Source organism: Myxocyprinus asiaticus, chromosome 41 (assembly GCF_019703515.2).
Source record: "Myxocyprinus asiaticus isolate MX2 ecotype Aquarium Trade chromosome 41, UBuf_Myxa_2, whole genome shotgun sequence".
Taxonomy (NCBI): domain Eukaryota; kingdom Metazoa; phylum Chordata; class Actinopteri; order Cypriniformes; family Catostomidae; genus Myxocyprinus; species Myxocyprinus asiaticus.
Window position 1 is genome coordinate 20,981,098 of NC_059384.1, and position 18,110 is coordinate 20,999,207.

The 18,110-nt window shown below is 36.9% G+C and overlaps 1 protein-coding gene across 2 annotated transcripts in view; it reads right to left on the minus strand.

Moving 5' to 3' along the window:
- Positions 1-1,412: 1,412 nt before the first annotated feature.
- The window catches only part of ngdn (neuroguidin, EIF4E binding protein), a 30,200-nt gene continuing 13,502 nt past the window's right edge, over positions 1,413-18,110 (minus strand). The window contains exons 1-11 of one of the 2 annotated variants that reach the window (XM_051683099.1): positions 8,693-8,744; positions 8,392-8,451; positions 6,173-6,244; positions 5,952-6,089; positions 5,727-5,811; positions 5,557-5,609; positions 5,330-5,450; positions 4,773-4,947; positions 1,939-2,083; positions 1,602-1,668; positions 1,413-1,519 (exon numbers count right to left, since the gene is read on the minus strand). In XM_051683099.1, coding sequence (XP_051539059.1) covers positions 1,500-1,519; positions 1,602-1,668; positions 1,939-2,083; positions 4,773-4,947; positions 5,330-5,450; positions 5,557-5,609; positions 5,727-5,811; positions 5,952-6,089; positions 6,173-6,244; positions 8,392-8,451; positions 8,693-8,716 — 960 coding nt within the window. In that variant the 5' untranslated portion in view covers positions 8,717-8,744 and the 3' untranslated portion in view covers positions 1,413-1,499. Of the gene's footprint in view, positions 1,520-1,601; positions 1,669-1,938; positions 2,084-4,772; positions 4,948-5,329; positions 5,451-5,556; positions 5,610-5,726; positions 5,812-5,951; positions 6,090-6,172; positions 6,245-8,391; positions 8,452-8,692; positions 8,745-18,110 lie in introns of those variants that run through there. The other variant, XM_051683098.1, reaches the window with a different exon arrangement.

Below are 18,110 nucleotides of genomic sequence, written 5' to 3' on the forward strand. Positions count from 1 at the left end.
AACTTCTGACTTTAACTGTATGTGTGTGTGTGTGTGTGTGTGTGTGTGTGTGTGTATATACACGTATCCCATGGTCATGCAAAAGATGTTACTGTGTTTCAGAAGGGGCAAAGTATTGCCCTGCATCAAGCCAAGAAAACAATTAAGGAGATTGCTGAAATCACTGGAATTGGGTTAAGGACTGTCCAATGCATTATTAAAACCTGGAAGGACAGTGGTGAACCATCATCTTCGCGAAAGAAATGTGGTCGGAAACAAAATCTTGAACGCTTGGTTACATCATAAAAAAAAATCAACAGTAGAACTCATGGCTATGTTAATAGTGAAAGTAAGCATTTCCACAAGCACAATGCGATGATAACTTGCAGGATTGGGACTAAACAGCTGTGTGGCCACAAGAAAGCCACTTGTTAGTGAGGCTAATCGGAAAAAACAACTTCAATTTGCTAGGGAGCATAAAGATTGGACTGTGGAGCAATGGATAAAGGTCATGTGGTTTGATGAATGAAAATTCTTAGTTAATATTGCTTAAAATAATAGTATTATGAAGATTAAGCAAATTTTCACATTGTCTTTTTAGACCCCTAATTTAAGAGTTCTAGATTAGAGCATTTTTGTTCAAGTTGATTTAGGCCTACAATTAATGATTGTACATAAATAAAAAATTGTCTTTTTTGTCCTTAATGGGAAGGGCAAATTATGCCATCAAGTCAATCACCTCTTCCTTTATCAGAAACCTTATGAATATGCTAATCAGGGTTGACAAAAGGATAGTTCATCCAAAAATGAAGATTCTCTAATTTACTCACACTCATGCCATCCCAGATGTTTATGACTCTTCTGAACAAAGATTTTAGAAGAATATTGCAGATCTGTAGGTCTATAAAATGCAAGTGAATGGTGACCCAATTCTCCAAAAAGGAGCTAAAGTCAGTATAAAAGTAATCTAAACAAAAATGTAACTCCTTTTTTTACTTTACACCTTGTCATTACAGTCTTTAGGCACGATCAAAATGTAAAGCTTGATTACACTTCAGAGTGCTAGATGATGCTACAGAAAGTGTAATCATGTGTAATACATTTTGGTCTTCTCACCCAAAACCAACTGGATCGCTTCAGAAGACATTGATTTAACCACTGGAGCCTGATGGATTATTTATATGCTGAGTTTCTCATTTTTGGAGTTCTGGTCACCATTCACTTGCATTGTATGGACCTACAGAACTGAGATATCTAAAATTATTTGTTTGTGTTCTGCAGAAGAAAGTCTTACACATCTGTGATGGCATGAGGGTGAGTAAATGATGAGAGAACTTTCATATTGGTGTGAACTATTTCTTTAATTGTTATTACAGAATTTACTTGTTGCATAGGCCAAAGAATGTACAGGCTGAAACAAAAACAAAAAAACATCCCATTTTGCAGATTTATTTAGAATCCTGAAAAACAACTACAAAATGATGAAATTCATCGCAGATTTCTCTTCCGCATCAGAGGTTCTACTTGCGTTTCCTGAAATCTGAAGAAATAAAAAAAAATTTAATATGCAGAACTAGCATATGTTTTGGTAAGCACACTTATTTAATATACAAAAAACTAACTTCTCTTTCTTAATTTAGTTTTCTTCATCACTTTCTTCTTTTTCTTGGGTTTTGGATTATCCTCGTCCTGCCAAAAAGGAGAAAATATATTCAGAAAAGTTCAATATTTAAGTAACGTCCTAAAATGAAGGATCTTGGGTTTACAGACCTGTTGCATCTCACATTCTCTGGGTCATAGATTAACCACATGAAGGGATTAAAGAAGAGTGCACTAATGTTCAGAGCAAATTAGTGCATTTAATGCTACATATGTAATTATATTTTTCATTTGTCATTACAACAACTGTAACACCCAAATGATATGCAAAACTTCCCATGATATCACTGTCCAGCTCACCTGTGCTTCACCTGTCAGAGCAGTGATGTCACTGAATCGTGTGATGTTACCCAGCTGTGATGTCATTCCAACCAAGCCTCTCTTCCTGATTCTCTGCTCACGTGTCATGTTCAGACGGACCATCATGGACTCCTCATAGTTTTTCCTTTCAAGAGATATTTGTCAAAAACATTAAAACATGACATAATTAAAGCTTATTTACTGGACAATCTACAGTATTGAAGGGGTGAATAGCCAATTCCCTTTCGCTATTACAAGTTATCTCATCTTTTATCCTCATTTATTCTTATTATTTTAATCAATTTTCCTTTTACAATAAGGTGCAAGTAAGATGTATGTCATCTGAGGGGTGACCGAAGGTCTGATTTATATCAGGAATACAATAACAGTGATTATTCATTTAGCCCGGCTCATGGAGGATATGCATACATATTGTACTGCATTTATTCACAAAAATATATGTTATAATTATTACATAATCAACTATTCTATAACCAATTGATTCTATTTTAATTCAATCATTGTACGAGAGAGAGATTTTAGGTATGATTTTATTATCATCCATGTTTTTATATGGTTCATAAAAGAAACCATGGCATACAACATAACTAACTCGTGTAATCATTTGAACTGGAACTTCGAGTTTCTTTATGATTTTATTGTCACATTGTGTGACTGTGCTGCATCTGGCCTTGTATGCTTTGTGTTTCTCCTCATTCTGTCTTGCTTTTCGCAGATAGAGTTGAAGTCAGAAGTTTACATACACTTTGTTAGTATTTGGTAGCATTGCCTTTAACTTGTTTAACTTGGGTCAAACGTTTTGGGTAGCCTTCCACAAGCTTCACACAATAAGTTGTTGGAATTTTGGCCCATTCCTCCAGACAGAACTGGTGTAACTGAGTCAGGTTTGTAGGCCTCCTTGCTCGCACACGCTTTTTCAGTTCTGCCCACAAATTTTCTATCGGACTGAGGTCAGGGCTTTGTGATGGCCACTCCAATACCTTGACTTTATTGTCCTTAAGCCATTTTGCCACAACTTGAGGTATGCTTGGGGTCATTTTCCATTTGGAAGACCCATTTGCAACCAAGCTTTAACTTAATGGCTGATGTCTTGAGATGTTGCTTCAATATATCTACATAATTTTCCTTCCCCATGATGCCATCTATTTTGTGAAGTGCACCAGTCCCTCCTGTAGCAAAGCGCACCCACTACATGATGCTGTCACCCCCATGCTTCACAGTTTGTATGGTGTTCTTCGGCTTGCATGCCTCACCCTTTTTCCTCCAAACATAACAATGGTCATTATGGCCAAACAGTTCCATTTTTGTTTCATCAGACCAGCGGACATTTCTCCAAAAAGTAAGATCTTTGTCCCCATGTGCACTTTCAAACTGTAGTCTGACTTTATGGCAGTTTTGGAGCGGTGGCTTCTTCCTTGCTGAGCAGCATAACAGGTTATGTTGATATAGGTCTCGTTTTACTGTGGATATAGATACTTGTCTACCTGTTTCCCCCAGCATCTCACAAGGTCCTTTGCTGTTGTTCTGGTATTGATTTGCACTTTTCGCACCAAACTATGTTCATCTCTGAAAGCGTCTCCTTCCAGAGCGGTATGATGGCTGCGTGGTCCCACGGTGTTTATACTTGCGTACTATTGTTTGCACAGATGAACGTGGTACCTTCAGGTGTTTGGAAATTGCTCCTAAGGATGAACCAGACTAGTGGAGGTCCACAGTTTTTTTTTCTGAGGTCTTGGCTGATTTCTTTTGATTTTCCCATGATGTTAATCAAACAGGCACAGGTACACCTCCAATTTACTCCAATTAGCCTATCAGAGTCTAATTGCCTAAAGGCTTGACATCATTTTCTGGAATTTTCAAGCTGCTTAAAAGCACAGTTAACTTAGTGTATGTAAATTTCTGACCCACTGGAACTGTGATATAGTCAAATCAAAAGTGAAACAATCTGTCTGTAAACAAGTGTTGGAACAATTACTCATGTCATGCACAAAGTAGATGTCATAAATGACTTGCCAAAACTATAGTTTACTAATATGAAATCTGTGGAGTGGTTAAAAAATAAGTTTTAATGACCTAAGTGTATGTAAACGTCTGACTTCAACTGTATGCAGGCACAACATTCCATCAAGATTAACGAGAAGGTCTCCCGTCCTAGAGGAGATAGCGCCAATCTGTTGCAATGTCTAACTCATTCAATGTTTGGATTATTTATGGTGCCCTGTACATGTGACTCTGCCATAGTCAAAAATTTAAAGGATTTTAATTACTTTCCTTGGTATCTTTTGAATAGTGAAAGAGGAGTGGTTATAACTTATAGCTAACCTGTGACATTTGCACATAAGTTCTGTAAAACCAGTGATGGGAACTGATTAATGTTATGACTAACTGATGATTGTTTGCACGAAGGTGGAAACAGACCATATTTGTAAAGTGCTAAGATGTTTGAAGTGACCTATCAGAATCTTAGAAAGTGTTGTACAGTGACACCTCTAATTCAATTTGCATATGACTATAATTGCTTCTGAATGTTTTTGAATGAGGGCTTCTTTTTCTTCTGTCTTTCTGAACTACTGGATTCCACAGACATGTGAAACAAATTTGAACTGCAGAGAACAATCAGTAAACTCTTTCAATTGATTGCAAACCTGAGGCTGAGTTTTTATTCTTCAGTATTCATATTGGGGACCCAGTTGTTACCCCCCAACAGTATTTACTGTAATCTGCACTGACTTCTGCATCCAAGACCCGAAGAGATTATAAACATGTAAACTAGTAACTGTCAGTCTGCCTTCCATAAACCTTAAAACATGTACCTTTGCTGCTCCTCTTTGCTCTCCCGTTCTGTCTGGAAATCTCTGCGGTCTCTGATCTCCTCTGGAGCATCACTGTATTGCTGGCGGAGTTCCTGGATAACAGAGCTACGAAGTGCCACTCTCCTATGTTTGTCAACCAGCTCCTTCTGCTTGTCTGCTTCCGTCATGTCTCCATCTATGTATGGACAGAAAGAGTTTGGGAATGAACTTAAACTATCACTAAAATCATACATTTAAATCCTGGATGAATTCATTCACAAATTATTTTATCTCCGTAACGTGACATTTCCGACTAAAACAGGATATTGCAAGAGAAATTGTATCCATTAGGTACTGACTGGATCAGGAAAAGTGGGCACTGCATACCAGAATGGAGCCGGTGGTTATTTAATCTTACATTTTGAAGAAAGATCACAAAAGGCAAACATATTTTTTCTTTGGGATAACATATGAATGAAGAACTGGATGTATTAATTTTTATTTCATGTTACCTTTGAATTAAAAAGAAAAGTGTAAATGAATAGTAAAGCAAATTGCTAGAAATGTGAAAGACTTGCCATAATGCATAGGAGCAATCCGAGGTGGTATATATTTCCTGCTGGCTGAGGGCACTTTCATCCCAGATGCCTTTGTCTTTTCTCCATCATCATCTTCATCTGATTCCTCAGATTCACTGAGCTATGTGGAAGAAATACAGCCTTTATTGTGCTTTAAAGTTTGCTTCAACTTTTCATTAAGCAGACTACCTTCAAAACTGATGGACAGCACTATAATATGAACTTACTTTGCTGGCCAGATTCTGAGGATTAGGACGGAAGTGTAGAGGGTCATTCTCAGCTTGAAGAAAAACCACCATAAAGTCAATAAGCTTGTGGATAAACATGTTTTATGCATGTAAGAACATGATAAAAATGTGGTGTGTCCTGTACTGTAGTGTAGGAATGAAAGACTTACTGATGTTGCCGGTCACTGCAGTCCGCACTAATTTATCAATCTGATATTTCAACTTTTGATCCAGGGGGCGCATTTTCTCCAAAACCTATGCAAGAAAACGAGAGAAGAAAAATCTACTTCTTCAGAATATACATAACTTTACATTTTTCAAAGATCCCACAAATGTAATACATAAATACATTTAATTGCATTCATATGATGGACCCTATGAAGTCTGAATCCTACCGTCCTAATTGAGACCAGCCTGTGGATGGCGCTGTTGTCTTTTAGACTTTCTCCCTCTGTCTTTAAACTGATCAAATGAGTGATGTCTTGCAAATAAAACAGTAGCAGATGGTATCGCAAGTCCAGAAAAGACAAACCCTAGAGAAAAATTAAAATAAGTGTCACTGAAATATTTTCTTGCAAGTGTGATTTTATGTTTAATTACAGGAAAATAGGTCTACCTTAGATGTTTGAAAAGCTTTCTCCCTGACTTGTTTTATAAGGTCCCGAACATGGCTCGTTAATGAAGCAATCTGGAAATAATAATGATTAAAAAAAAAAAACACATCACACAACACACCTTTCGTTTGCATTTTTCTTCTCTCTTTTGTTTCTATATTATAAACCAAATATAGTTAACTACACTAAAACTGTGGTAACTTGATATTAATCACCAGTGTCAAAAAAATTGGCAGAAACATGCTGTCATTTGAAGATCCTGTATTAGCCATGAGAATTTCACCAAACACTCTTACATATTCGGGTCTTTAGAGACCCGGCACGTATATCTATCACAAAGGGATCAACAAAATGCCCAGATAGTGTCAAATTGTATCAAATGTAATTTGATGTTTTATTTTTCAGATATCAAAGAAAAAATGCAACAAATCAGGACAAATCTAGAACAGGATTCATTACGTTCACACTGAAATTTCATGAGACACAACTGGCTGCCAAACACATATTGAGCTACACAACACAATTTACACATAAGTTACATTTAAGCACCACGTAAGTATTTTCAAGCACTTACTGAGTCTAAATAGACACACAACTTTCATTCAGTAGTACACTGAAATGACAATTGTCATATCATAATGTTCATGTGTTACACTTGCTATAGTTTACTTCCATGTTGTTTCTTCATCAAATAGCAATGTCAAATGTCAATTAAGTCAATCACTGACACATCAGCGCCACATTGAGTAACAAATAGTATGTAGAATGTGTCTACACGCATATGGAATAAAAACCAAATTTACCATTGTTGCACAGAAAATCAACATGATATAGTATTTGTGTATGAATACAGTAGGGGTGTAAATCGGATGTTTCACCACGATACGATCTTGAATCGATTCTCTTCTTCTGCGAACTGATATTTGCCGATACTTCAAAGTCTGCTGCGATACGATTCACGGGCCTGCGATCGATATTCCGATATTATGTGCCTATTTTACACAATGAAATTTTTTTTTTTTGCCCTCAAATGCAAACAAAATTTTATTTTATTATTTTATTCAGCTCTCTGTATACACATTGGGACATCCACAACAAAATTAGGTACTTCAGATGTTGAAAAAAATGATACAGATAATAATATAAAAAATAAAGTCACACACAAGTGATCATCACTCGTTTGATGACAGCTAATTTTTTAGTTTAGTCCAACTCAAAATACTTACATACCCATGACTTCTTTCCAACTATCCGTGCTGTCCGCTGTTTTCTTGGCTACAACTTCCACAGTTATAATGAAAAAATCTGTTACAGTTAACTGGGATAAATGTTAGTAAGGGTGTTGATGTGTAATGTGTAAAGTCTTATAACTGATGCTGGAGTTGAGCAGATATTTCACATGATGGTTGAACTTCTCTGTGGTACTTTAAAATGGCACATTCTCATGTAAAATTCAAATGGGTCACATGCGCAACGATAACGTTGGAAGCCAGAATTAATCACGCATGTTAGCCGCTCTGCGTTTGTCACAAGAGCTCACATTTTAAGGAGTGACCGGTTGATGCGCTCGCACTGATCCTGTCAACGGAGCTCGCATTTCGCGGGAGGCCCGGTTGACACGTGCTCACGCCGCACGGATAGCAGAGCACAATTTGGCTACAAAGACCCCGCGCACATCCTTGTCCCACATGAAAAGCGTATTTAGCGCTCATAAAGTCAAATGAATGTAATAAGTCTTCTTCATCGCCTGACGGAAATGCGTACGGACGTGGCTAACATGGCAGTATTAAAATAAAGGTACATCTAAAAAAAAAAAAAATGTCTACAGGCCGATCCATATTTACGCGTTGTATCAATAACACTGGATCGTTACACACCTTGAATATAGTACTCATTTCTCTTGTAATAAACAAAGAAAGATATTCTGTAATAGTAAACTTATATAGATATTAAATAATCATAAAAATATAATTTAAGGAATTTTGGCTTGTGTTACACTCTTTATAAGAGAAATATTGAGGAATACTAAACATTTGTGGGCAAAAATCAAAAAATGGATGAGGTACAGGGGTGGAATGAGGTTTTAGATAACTAAAACTCCGAGGTATTCGTTTAAGGGTTCATTTATTTATCTTTTACAGTAGTAACAATGGTATTTTGTGATGATACTAGCCAAAGTAATGCCAAATCTAAGGCACAATGAATGCTGTAAACTACACACCTGTTCTGTGAGACTGTTCAATAGCAGCACAGCAGTGGGGAGATCACTGGAAATCAGATCCTGAGAAAGATAACGATATCAATTAAATACTTCATAAAAGCAGAGTAGCAGATTAGCCGTTGCTGGGTGTGAGCAAATTGACCATGTTTTGTCACGTACATGCTGCCAAACACCAAAGAGTTGTTTATACATGAAAACATCAAGTAACACAATAAAGGACCTCTTTATTATTATTATTTTCGAATGACCTATGCATGCATTCAATTAATGTAACTTTTCTCAATCTTTAAAGAAAACTCACGTTCCCAACAGTAGTGGCCGCCATCTTGGTTTAACCTCAACTACGGATAGCCTGTAGGGACTAAATTCTAAGCGACTCCTCACAACTGATGGTGATGGACGCCTTCGGAACACTGCTTCATATTTTATTTATTTATTTATTTAGTTAGTTAATTCAGTTCAATTACAGACAAGTACAATGCAAAAAATACAAGGCAAATATAAGGCATTGTGGTGCCTCAGTGTGGTGTGGTGGCAGTTCAGAGTATGTGAAACAGAGAATATCAACAACTAAAACATAAAATGAACATGTATGTAAAAAATAATAAAAAATAAAAAATAAAATAAACAAAATGCTGGGATAAAAAGTGCTATATAATATTAGGGCAGTTATATGAATTTGAAAAGCTTTAAAATTTTTATTGTTTTTATGAGCTTTTTGTTTTGTGATCTCATGTTTGAAAGGGTTTCAAAGTATATTGTGAGATCAGTATTACAAAAGGTATGAGGGTTTCTTTTGAGTTATTTTTGTCTTATGAATATAAAACTTTGTCAAAATAATTAAAAGATTAATAATGTAATTTTGTTTTTCAGAAAAATATGGGTTTTTGAAAACAAAGTAGAATGCCATAAGGTTCTAAATTAAGAGTTTTGTTTATTTTATTTTTTTGTAATTTATTTATTTATTTTATTTATTTATTTATTTATTTTTTATTTTTTGTCATGTCTATTTTAAAGTCAGTCCAAAAAGAAATAGAAAAAGGGCAATGAAAAAATAAATGTTCAATATCTTCAAATTATGTGTTACAAAAAGGAACGCTGCTTCATGAAGCGTCGAAACCTTTACGAATTATTTGGTTCGAACCAATTCTTCGGAGCGAGAATCAAACTGGCCAAGTCACGTGATTTTAGCAAACGAGCTTCATTACGACAAAACGTTTCGAAATGTTTCGCGGCTGAACGCTATGTGGCGTTGATCCCACAGTGAAACCCTAAACGTTTTAAAATCGTAACATTAAAATTTGTTAAATAATAATAATTAAAAAAAGTGTTGTTTTAGAGTAAAAACAAATAAGTATTTTTTAGTATTTAAATGATTAAAAAAAAAATAATCATAAAAAAGCCAACCATGAACTACATATTCTGCAAAGATTCAGATCTGTTTATTCTAGGATATTGAGGATTACCATGAAAAATAAATGACAAATACAGGGCTTATTTTGCATTTAAACACCTGTGACCAGAAGACGTCCTCAGTGTGCGGTGTTTCGAGCGCTTCGAGACGTGAATCATTTTCCGAAGCTTCGAAGTTTCGGAAAGCTTCGTTTTTCCCATTACTACACATTACACATTCCTATTACTGTCGTTTAGTCGACAAGCTTACTCCCATTATATATATATATATATAATATGTAGGCTATATACTGTTTTATTTTTAGGTTTATGTTTCCCTTGAAAATAGGAGGATCAGTAATAGTTAATAAGTATGAAGCTTGTGTCCTGTTTTTCCTAAGCTGACCAGTGATACGATTCTAGTCCAATATCTTACAATTTCCACGCAATATCCATATTTTTGCATGGATATGTAGCGTGTTATAATAAGTTACTAGCCTATTAGAAATAGCCTCATAATATGGGTTATTGTTACTGCCCTTTGTTGAGTCTGGGCACAACATTTTTATAAACATGAAAGCGTTTAGATCCAGAGGTTTAAAAAAGCTGGAGCAAACTGTATTTACGTTCGTTATTCACAACTTGAAATCGAATTTGTGATTTTGGACTTTCCTAAACTCACTGCATATTGCATTTCGCCAGGAGGTGGCGTGTGATTCCATATTACATCACATCAGCGAAAAGTGATGAACAGTGAGTATGACAAACTTACTGAAGACTAGAAATGGAACAGTCTGTGACCGTATGTATCTATGTGCATGTTTAGGAGCAGATACATCAGAATAAACTCTGAGAGAGAGAGAGAGTTCCAATAATGAACACACCACATTTACATTTAGTCATTTAGCAGACGCTATTATCCAAATGGACTTAAAAATGAGGAACATTGTAAGCTATTTGTCGTACAAAAGTCAACAATATCTGCAGTATCGCACTGCCAAGTTCTTAAAGTGGTTGGAGTAGTATAGAAGCTAGCGTAAAATAGTGAGTGCAGTTGGTGTGGACTGGTTAAGTGCTCACGAAACAGATGTGTTTTCAGCTGGTTCTTAAATGTTAAGATGGTTTCAGCAGATCGTGTGGAGGTTGGAAGCTCATTCCACCATAGAAGAACAGAGAAAGTGAATGATTATGAAATAGACTTTGTGCCTCTTTGAGACGGGACCACCAGGCGCCACTTATTCGTTATCCGCAGAGAGCGAGTTGGGACATAGACCTGGAGTAGTAAGATAAAGTAAGAGGGTTCCATTGGCTGTCCTGAAGGCCAGAGTCAAAGCATTGAATTTGATGTGGGCAGCTACAGGTAACCAGTAGAGTGAATTCAAGAGTGGGTGACGTGAGCCCTCTTTGGCTGATTGAAGACCAGACGCGCTGCTGCATTCTGGACCAGCTGCAGTGGCTTAATCGTGCTAACTGTGAGGCCGTCCAACAGAGTATTACAGTAGTCCAGTCTTGAGATGACCAGACCAGGAGCCGTGTAGCATGTTCAGACAGGAAAGGTCTGATTTTCCTGATGTTTTAATACATTGCAGTTGTGACTTCAGTGTGCATATGTGAACTGCATCAAAGCTGCAATAATACGTTCAGAAGGGACAATTAGTGCTGAGGAGGTGCCTGTGACAAATAGCTAATATTTGACATATCTTTGTCTGTTGAACATTGTAACAGCATTGTAACACATTCAAACACTTTTCATCTGCCAAATATACATTTTACATTTGTGGTGCCTTGTTTCAAGTTTTCGGGCCAGGCAGTGGCCCCACTAACCCACGCCATAATCCATGCTTGGTCGGTAAGTATATGAAAGAACTACAAATAAAAAATAAACAGAATTAGATAAAGTGAGAAGTACACAAACTGTTGTAAAAATGCTTTTATTTTGCATCTTTCTACAGTATTTTACCATAATATGTTTGTTTCTACAAATATAATCAGCATAACAATTTGAGTGAACTAACTGAAAAAATTAACATGAATATCAGAATGTCAGAGTGTATTCGGTATTCGGTGTATTGGGACCCATGACAGCATGGACTCCACAAGTTTGTGCCAAAGCTGATTATCCATATTATCCAGTGTGATTAGAAAATGTTTTGAAGAGCATTGTATGTGCTTCAGTGGAAATTTGGTCAATGTCACACATTTGCTTGTTTGATTTATAACTCAGAAATAGTGCAGAATCGTAAATATTTCTTATTCATTTTTCATTATAGCATTTCTTTGTTTTACATTTGTCAAAATCCTAAAACTTCCTGTTTATTTCCAGGTAAAAATCAGATTTTGAAATCCGGATTTTCATTGTGGTCTCTGACTTTTGAAGCCCACTGCACATTTAGAGAGGAATAAAAGGTATTGGTGATGATACGAGATGAGTGAGAACAGATAGAGACAGATGTGTCTGACTCTGAGCTAAAGCTCTCTGTGTGGCCTTGAGCAGCCACTGCTGTACCTAAGGGCCGATGTGCTTCCTGTTAACCCTCCCGACATGATGGACCTTACAGGAATCACTAATGAATCTGCGTCTGGCCCTCTTTTACTATTAAAGGAAATAACACATGCATTTCACAAAGGCTTAACCGAACATACACAATCTGTCTCTCATTTTAGCCTCAAATACAGAGGTAATGTGTTTTGTCTGTGTTTGTGGCTGCTGTAAGTACAATCTCCCCTTTTTCTGCACAAAGATTTGTAAAAATGTCATTATTATTATGTCTCAATGATAGTTGCTAGATGAATGTTTATTTCCATTCTCATGGATCAGAGGGAAAAGGCAATAAAAAGTTTGTCCATTCTGCTACCCTCGTTCATCAGTAAATGGCTTTAGAGTCATTTCGAGAGTGTCTTTGTCCACTGATTGGATGTACTTTAGTGCTGTCCTGTGATGCTTTAAGAAAGGGCTCCCACTTAAATTAGTCTTGCCAATTGCTTGGTTAATATAATTTGCTATGTTAAACGCAACTAGACTGACTCTAAATAAAATTATACCTTTTGCTCCCCTTGACACACTAATACTGAGTACAAAGATATTAGCAGGGAGTACAACAGTGGAAAGCAAGTAAAATACAGACCTCATTGAAAGCGTATAGGCCCCTTACCAAGCGCAGCAATCCAAGCAGACTGGCGTCATGCTCATGCAAAAAGCCAGGGCCACATTACCAAGAATCCAATGGGAACACCACATGAGCTGCTGCTCAATGACAATGGAGCGCTGAGTACCCCCGCACCGGCTATCAGGGGAGTTTTAACAGTTATGCGTTCTGCCACATAAAGGATTACTAGGGCTCTTTCTGTTACTCAGATAACATACAACTGTTCTTGACAAAGACACCACGCAAGCAAAGCAAATCCTGCTGAGAAGTGGGAATTTAGCCCTCTCTGTTCGACAAGTGGCTTTTGATTTAAGGCTGAAATTCATACATAGTTCTGGTCTTTTTAACCACTTCCCTTATAAATGATAAAGAACGGAGAGTTAATGTTTGTTTGTTATTTTTCCCTTTCAAGTAAATCAATCATAAACAAATCACATTTATTTTTCCTATTTTAACTTATTTTTACTATATATATATATATATATATATATACACACACTACCGGTCAAAAGTTTTGAAACATTTACTCATTCTTTATTATAAATTTTTTTTCACATTTTAGAATAATAGTAAAGTCATTACTAGTCAAAACTATGGAATAACATAAATGGAACTATGGGAATTATGTTGTGACAACAAAATCCAAAATAAATCAAAACTGTGTTATATTTTAGCATCTTCAAAATAGTCACCCTTTGCTTAGAATTTGCAGACATGTACTCTTGACATTTTCTCAACCAGCTTCTGGAGGTATCACCCTGGGATGCTTTTTAAACAGTATTGAAGGAGTTCCCATCTATGTTGGGCACTTATTGGCTGCTTTTCTTTATTATTTGCTCCAAGTCATCAATTTCTTTATATATATATATATATATATTCTAATTTATATAAATTATATATTTTATTTATATCTAAATTGTATACACACACACACAATTATACCACCACTAATATATATATATACTGTAGATTAGATAGATAGATAGAATAAACAGAAAGATAATTAAACAGAGACAAGTAAGAGACGAGTGTAGTATTTACAGTATGTTGTGGATTAACCGAATGCTGCATTGTTATGCCTGCATTGATTTCACATGATTTCTCTTCCAGAACTTCCAGTAATATCATGGGAATAAATGCCTATCAGAACACTGTATATTGCACTGATACAGTCCTGTCTCGGTATATGATTGGCATGCCTACATCTGCTTGTTTAATTAAGATTCAAGCTATCGATGGCTGGTTGGAGGGTGGTGGGTAGTAGATACTAATAAGTGGGTGAAGAGCAGTTCAGTAGCACTCAGCATTTCCCCCTAAAGTTTACTGCAAACACAGGGCTTTTTCAGCTTCTTCCCAGCATTCTTATTAGATGGAAATGGGGTAACACAATCAGGCTTTGTCTGGCAGGGGCGGCAAGCAAAGATCCTAACAGTGTTTAAAGGCCCACCAAACATTTCATATCTGTGGATGCCAATTACCTGCACATAAATGCATAATTGCTCCAGAGGAGCTTAAAGTAGCCAGTGTAAAAAGCCATGTTATTTCAATGAAGCCTTAAGGCCATTTTGATCTAAATCAGGTGTGGAAGGCTGGGCTTTACGTCCATCTCCCGAGGAACTTTGGACAATGTAAGAGAGGGTATGGGTTGATCTGATTGTCAGACCCATGGAATAATTAATAAATGGTTAATGAAAATGAATGAGGGACTTCCCTTGTCACCTTATTAGGAAACAACACTACATTTAACATGGCCAAACAAAAACAGTGATGACTGTTTTCCATTAAAAGCCATTTATTCATTGATCATTTAATGAATCATTAATACAAACAGTGGGGTACAAAAGCTTGAGACCACACTGAAAATCTGGGATTCAAAATCTAATCAATACCTGGAAATAATAAAAAAAAAAAAATAAAATAAAAAAAATATATATATACACTATATTGCCAAAAGTATTCGCTCACCCATCCAAATAATTGAATTCAGGTGTTCCAATCACTTCCATGGCCACAGGTGTATAAAATGAAGCACCTAGGCATGCAGACTGCTTCTACAAACAATTGTGAAAGAATGGGCCGCTCTCAGGAGCTCAGTGGATTCCAATGTGGTACTGTGATAGGATGCCACCTGTGCAACAAGTCCAGTTGTGAAATTTCCTCGCTTCTAAATATTCCACAGTCAACTGTCAGTGGTATTATAACAAAGTGGAAGCGATTGGGAATGACAGCAACTCAGCCACGAAGTGGTAGGCCACGTAAAATGACAGAGCGGGGTCAGCGGATGCTGAGGCGCATAGTGCGCAGAGGTCGCCAACTTTCTGCAGAGTCAATCGCTACAGATCTCCAAAGTTCATGTGGCCTTCAGATTAGCTCAAGAACAGTGCGTAGAGAGCTTCATGGAATGGGTTTCCATGGCCGAGCAGCTGCATCCAAGCCATACATCACCAAGTGCAATGCAAAGCGTTGGATGCAGTGGTGTAAAGCAAGCCGCCACTGGACTCTAGAGCAGTGGAGACGCGTTCTCTGGAGTGACGAATCAATCTTCTCCATCTGGCAATCTGATGGACGAGTCTGGGTTTGGCAGTTGCCAGGAGAACGGTACTTGTCTGACTGCATTGTGCCAACTGTGAAGATTAGTGGAGAGGGGATTATGGTGTGGGGTTGTTTTTCAGGAGCTGGGCTTGGCCCCTTAGTTCCAGTGAAAGGAACACTGAATGCTTCAGCACACCAAGAGATTTTGGACAGTTCCATGCTCCCAACTTTGTGGGAACAGTTTGGGGATGGCCCCTTCCTGTTCCAACATGACTGCACACCAGTGCACAAAGCAAGGTCCATAAAGACATGGATGAGCGAGTTTGGTGTGGAAGAACTTGACTGGCCTGCACAGAGTCCTGACCTCAACCCGATAGAGCACCTTTGGGATGAATTAGAGCGAAGACTGCGAGCCAGGCCTTCTCGTCCAACATCAGTGTCTGACCTCACAAATGCACTTCTGGAAGAATGGTCAAAAATTCCCATAAACACACTCCTAAACCTTGTGGAAAGCCTTCCCAGAAGAGTTGAAGCTGTTATAGCTGCAAAGGGTGGGCCGACGTCATATTAAACCCTATGGATTAAGAATGGGATGTCACTTAAGTTCATATGCGTCTAAAGGCAGGTGAGCGAATACTTTTGGCAATATAGTATATATAAATAAATTTTTTTTTACGAATCACATAAAATATATAAAGCGTATTTAAAGGGATCGTTCAGACAAAAATGTACATTCTCTCATCATTTACTCACCCTCACGCCATCACAGATGTGGATGACTTTCTTTCTTCTGCAGAACACAAACAAAGATTTTTAGAAGAATATTTCAGCGTGAATCGTGACCAGCATTAAAAAAAAAAAAAAGCATATAAAGGCATGAACTTATTCTATAACACTCTAGTTGTTAAATCCATATCTTCAGAAGTGAAATGATAGGTGTGGGTGAGAAACAGATCATTTTTTTTTTTTTTTACTGTAAATTCTCCTCCCTGCCCGGTGGCAATATGCATGAAGAATGCAAATCGCCAAAAACAAAAGAAGAAGAAAATGAAAGTGGAGATCTGTTTCTCATCCACACCTATCATATCGCTACATAGGTTTAACCACTGGAGTCGTCTGGATTACATTTGACACTGCCTTTATGTGATTTTTGGACCTTCAAAGTTCTGGCCAGCATTCACTTGTATTGTATTGTATTGTATCCATTTGTGATCAGCAGAAAAAAGAAAGTCATACACATCTGGGATGGTATGAGTGTGAGTAAATTATGAGAGAATTTTCATTTTTGGGTGAACTTTACCTATTAGGTTGCTAATCAAATGAGATTATTTGTGACACTGACCATGTTAACTCCTTTGTACTAAAGGTCAGATTTCCTTGCTTCCATAGCACACAAAATGATTTCAGGAAGACTCTAAAAGCATGCTGGGAGTACATGGTTCATCAGGTTTTGCAATGGGCAACACTAAGAAACTCTCAAATTATCAGTCAATTTTCCAATGCAACTTTTCACTGCAAATAAATAAATAAATAAATAAATAAAAATCAGTCTTTTGGACCCAACTGTATTTAAAATGGTAAACTAAGTTTAAAAGGGGAATTTTTAAACCTCAGAGGACCAGTGTAGCTGAATTGCAGTGTTTGTTTACAGCAATTAAACAGTATTTTTTGTATTATAATTGATTAAACAAATACACATAACAGTAGCTGACTCTATAAACTGTATCAAAACAACAGTTTTAGTGTGGAAAAAATGTGCATATTGAATGTCACAGCTTGCTAAGTCACAATATTCACCTCATGCTTAAAAATCAGGATTTTCAAATAGACTGCCATTGTCAATATATGCTTACAAAACAAAACTTTTATAATGTGTGGCTTATTTAAAACATGTTTAAGGAGGCAAAAAGAAAATACATTTTCAATACACTATATGTTTGGGTCTCTGAGGCAAGTAAAGGCTAATTTTAACTGGGTTAAGCAATTCTGTACTTGCCTAGTCAGTGTTATTAACCTTATAAATAAACAAATAACAACATTAACTCTGAATATACAAAATCTGAATATAAGCTTATAAAATGATATCTCCAATGTGGAGAAAGTATTTGAGTGTACAACATCTAAGCAGATGTGCAATTAAATATATTATTTTTAATCTCTTCTTAACAGCCTCTGCATTTGCTTTCACCCCTGATCTTTCAATTCAGCAAATGGCTGCTCATTTAGTTTATAATGTTGAAAGCTCCTGTAGAGAAACCAGCATTACCAATCTACACAAATGACACTGCCATGTGTCCACAGTTTTATTTGCCCCATACTGACTTATTGTGAGCCCTAAAACCACCGTGTTTCTGCTTACGGGCTCCATCTCTTTAATTGCCCCGCCTGTACTGTAAATTGGACCCTATTGTTAATTAGCTTCAGCCAGTCCTGATGCATTTCAATAGCTCCCCTAGTGTGCTTTAGTGAAGTCTAACCAACATGCTGCCTCATCTCTAGTCTTTAACCTCTCTGCAACTTTATCCCCATTTTCCCAGCTTAAGCAGATTCTAGTGCTGGCTTAAGACCCCTCCACGAATTAGCGCTGAGCAGGAAATATCAGGCCGTCATTAGTCACACCTACTAAAACTGGAGCTTACAATCTGTTAC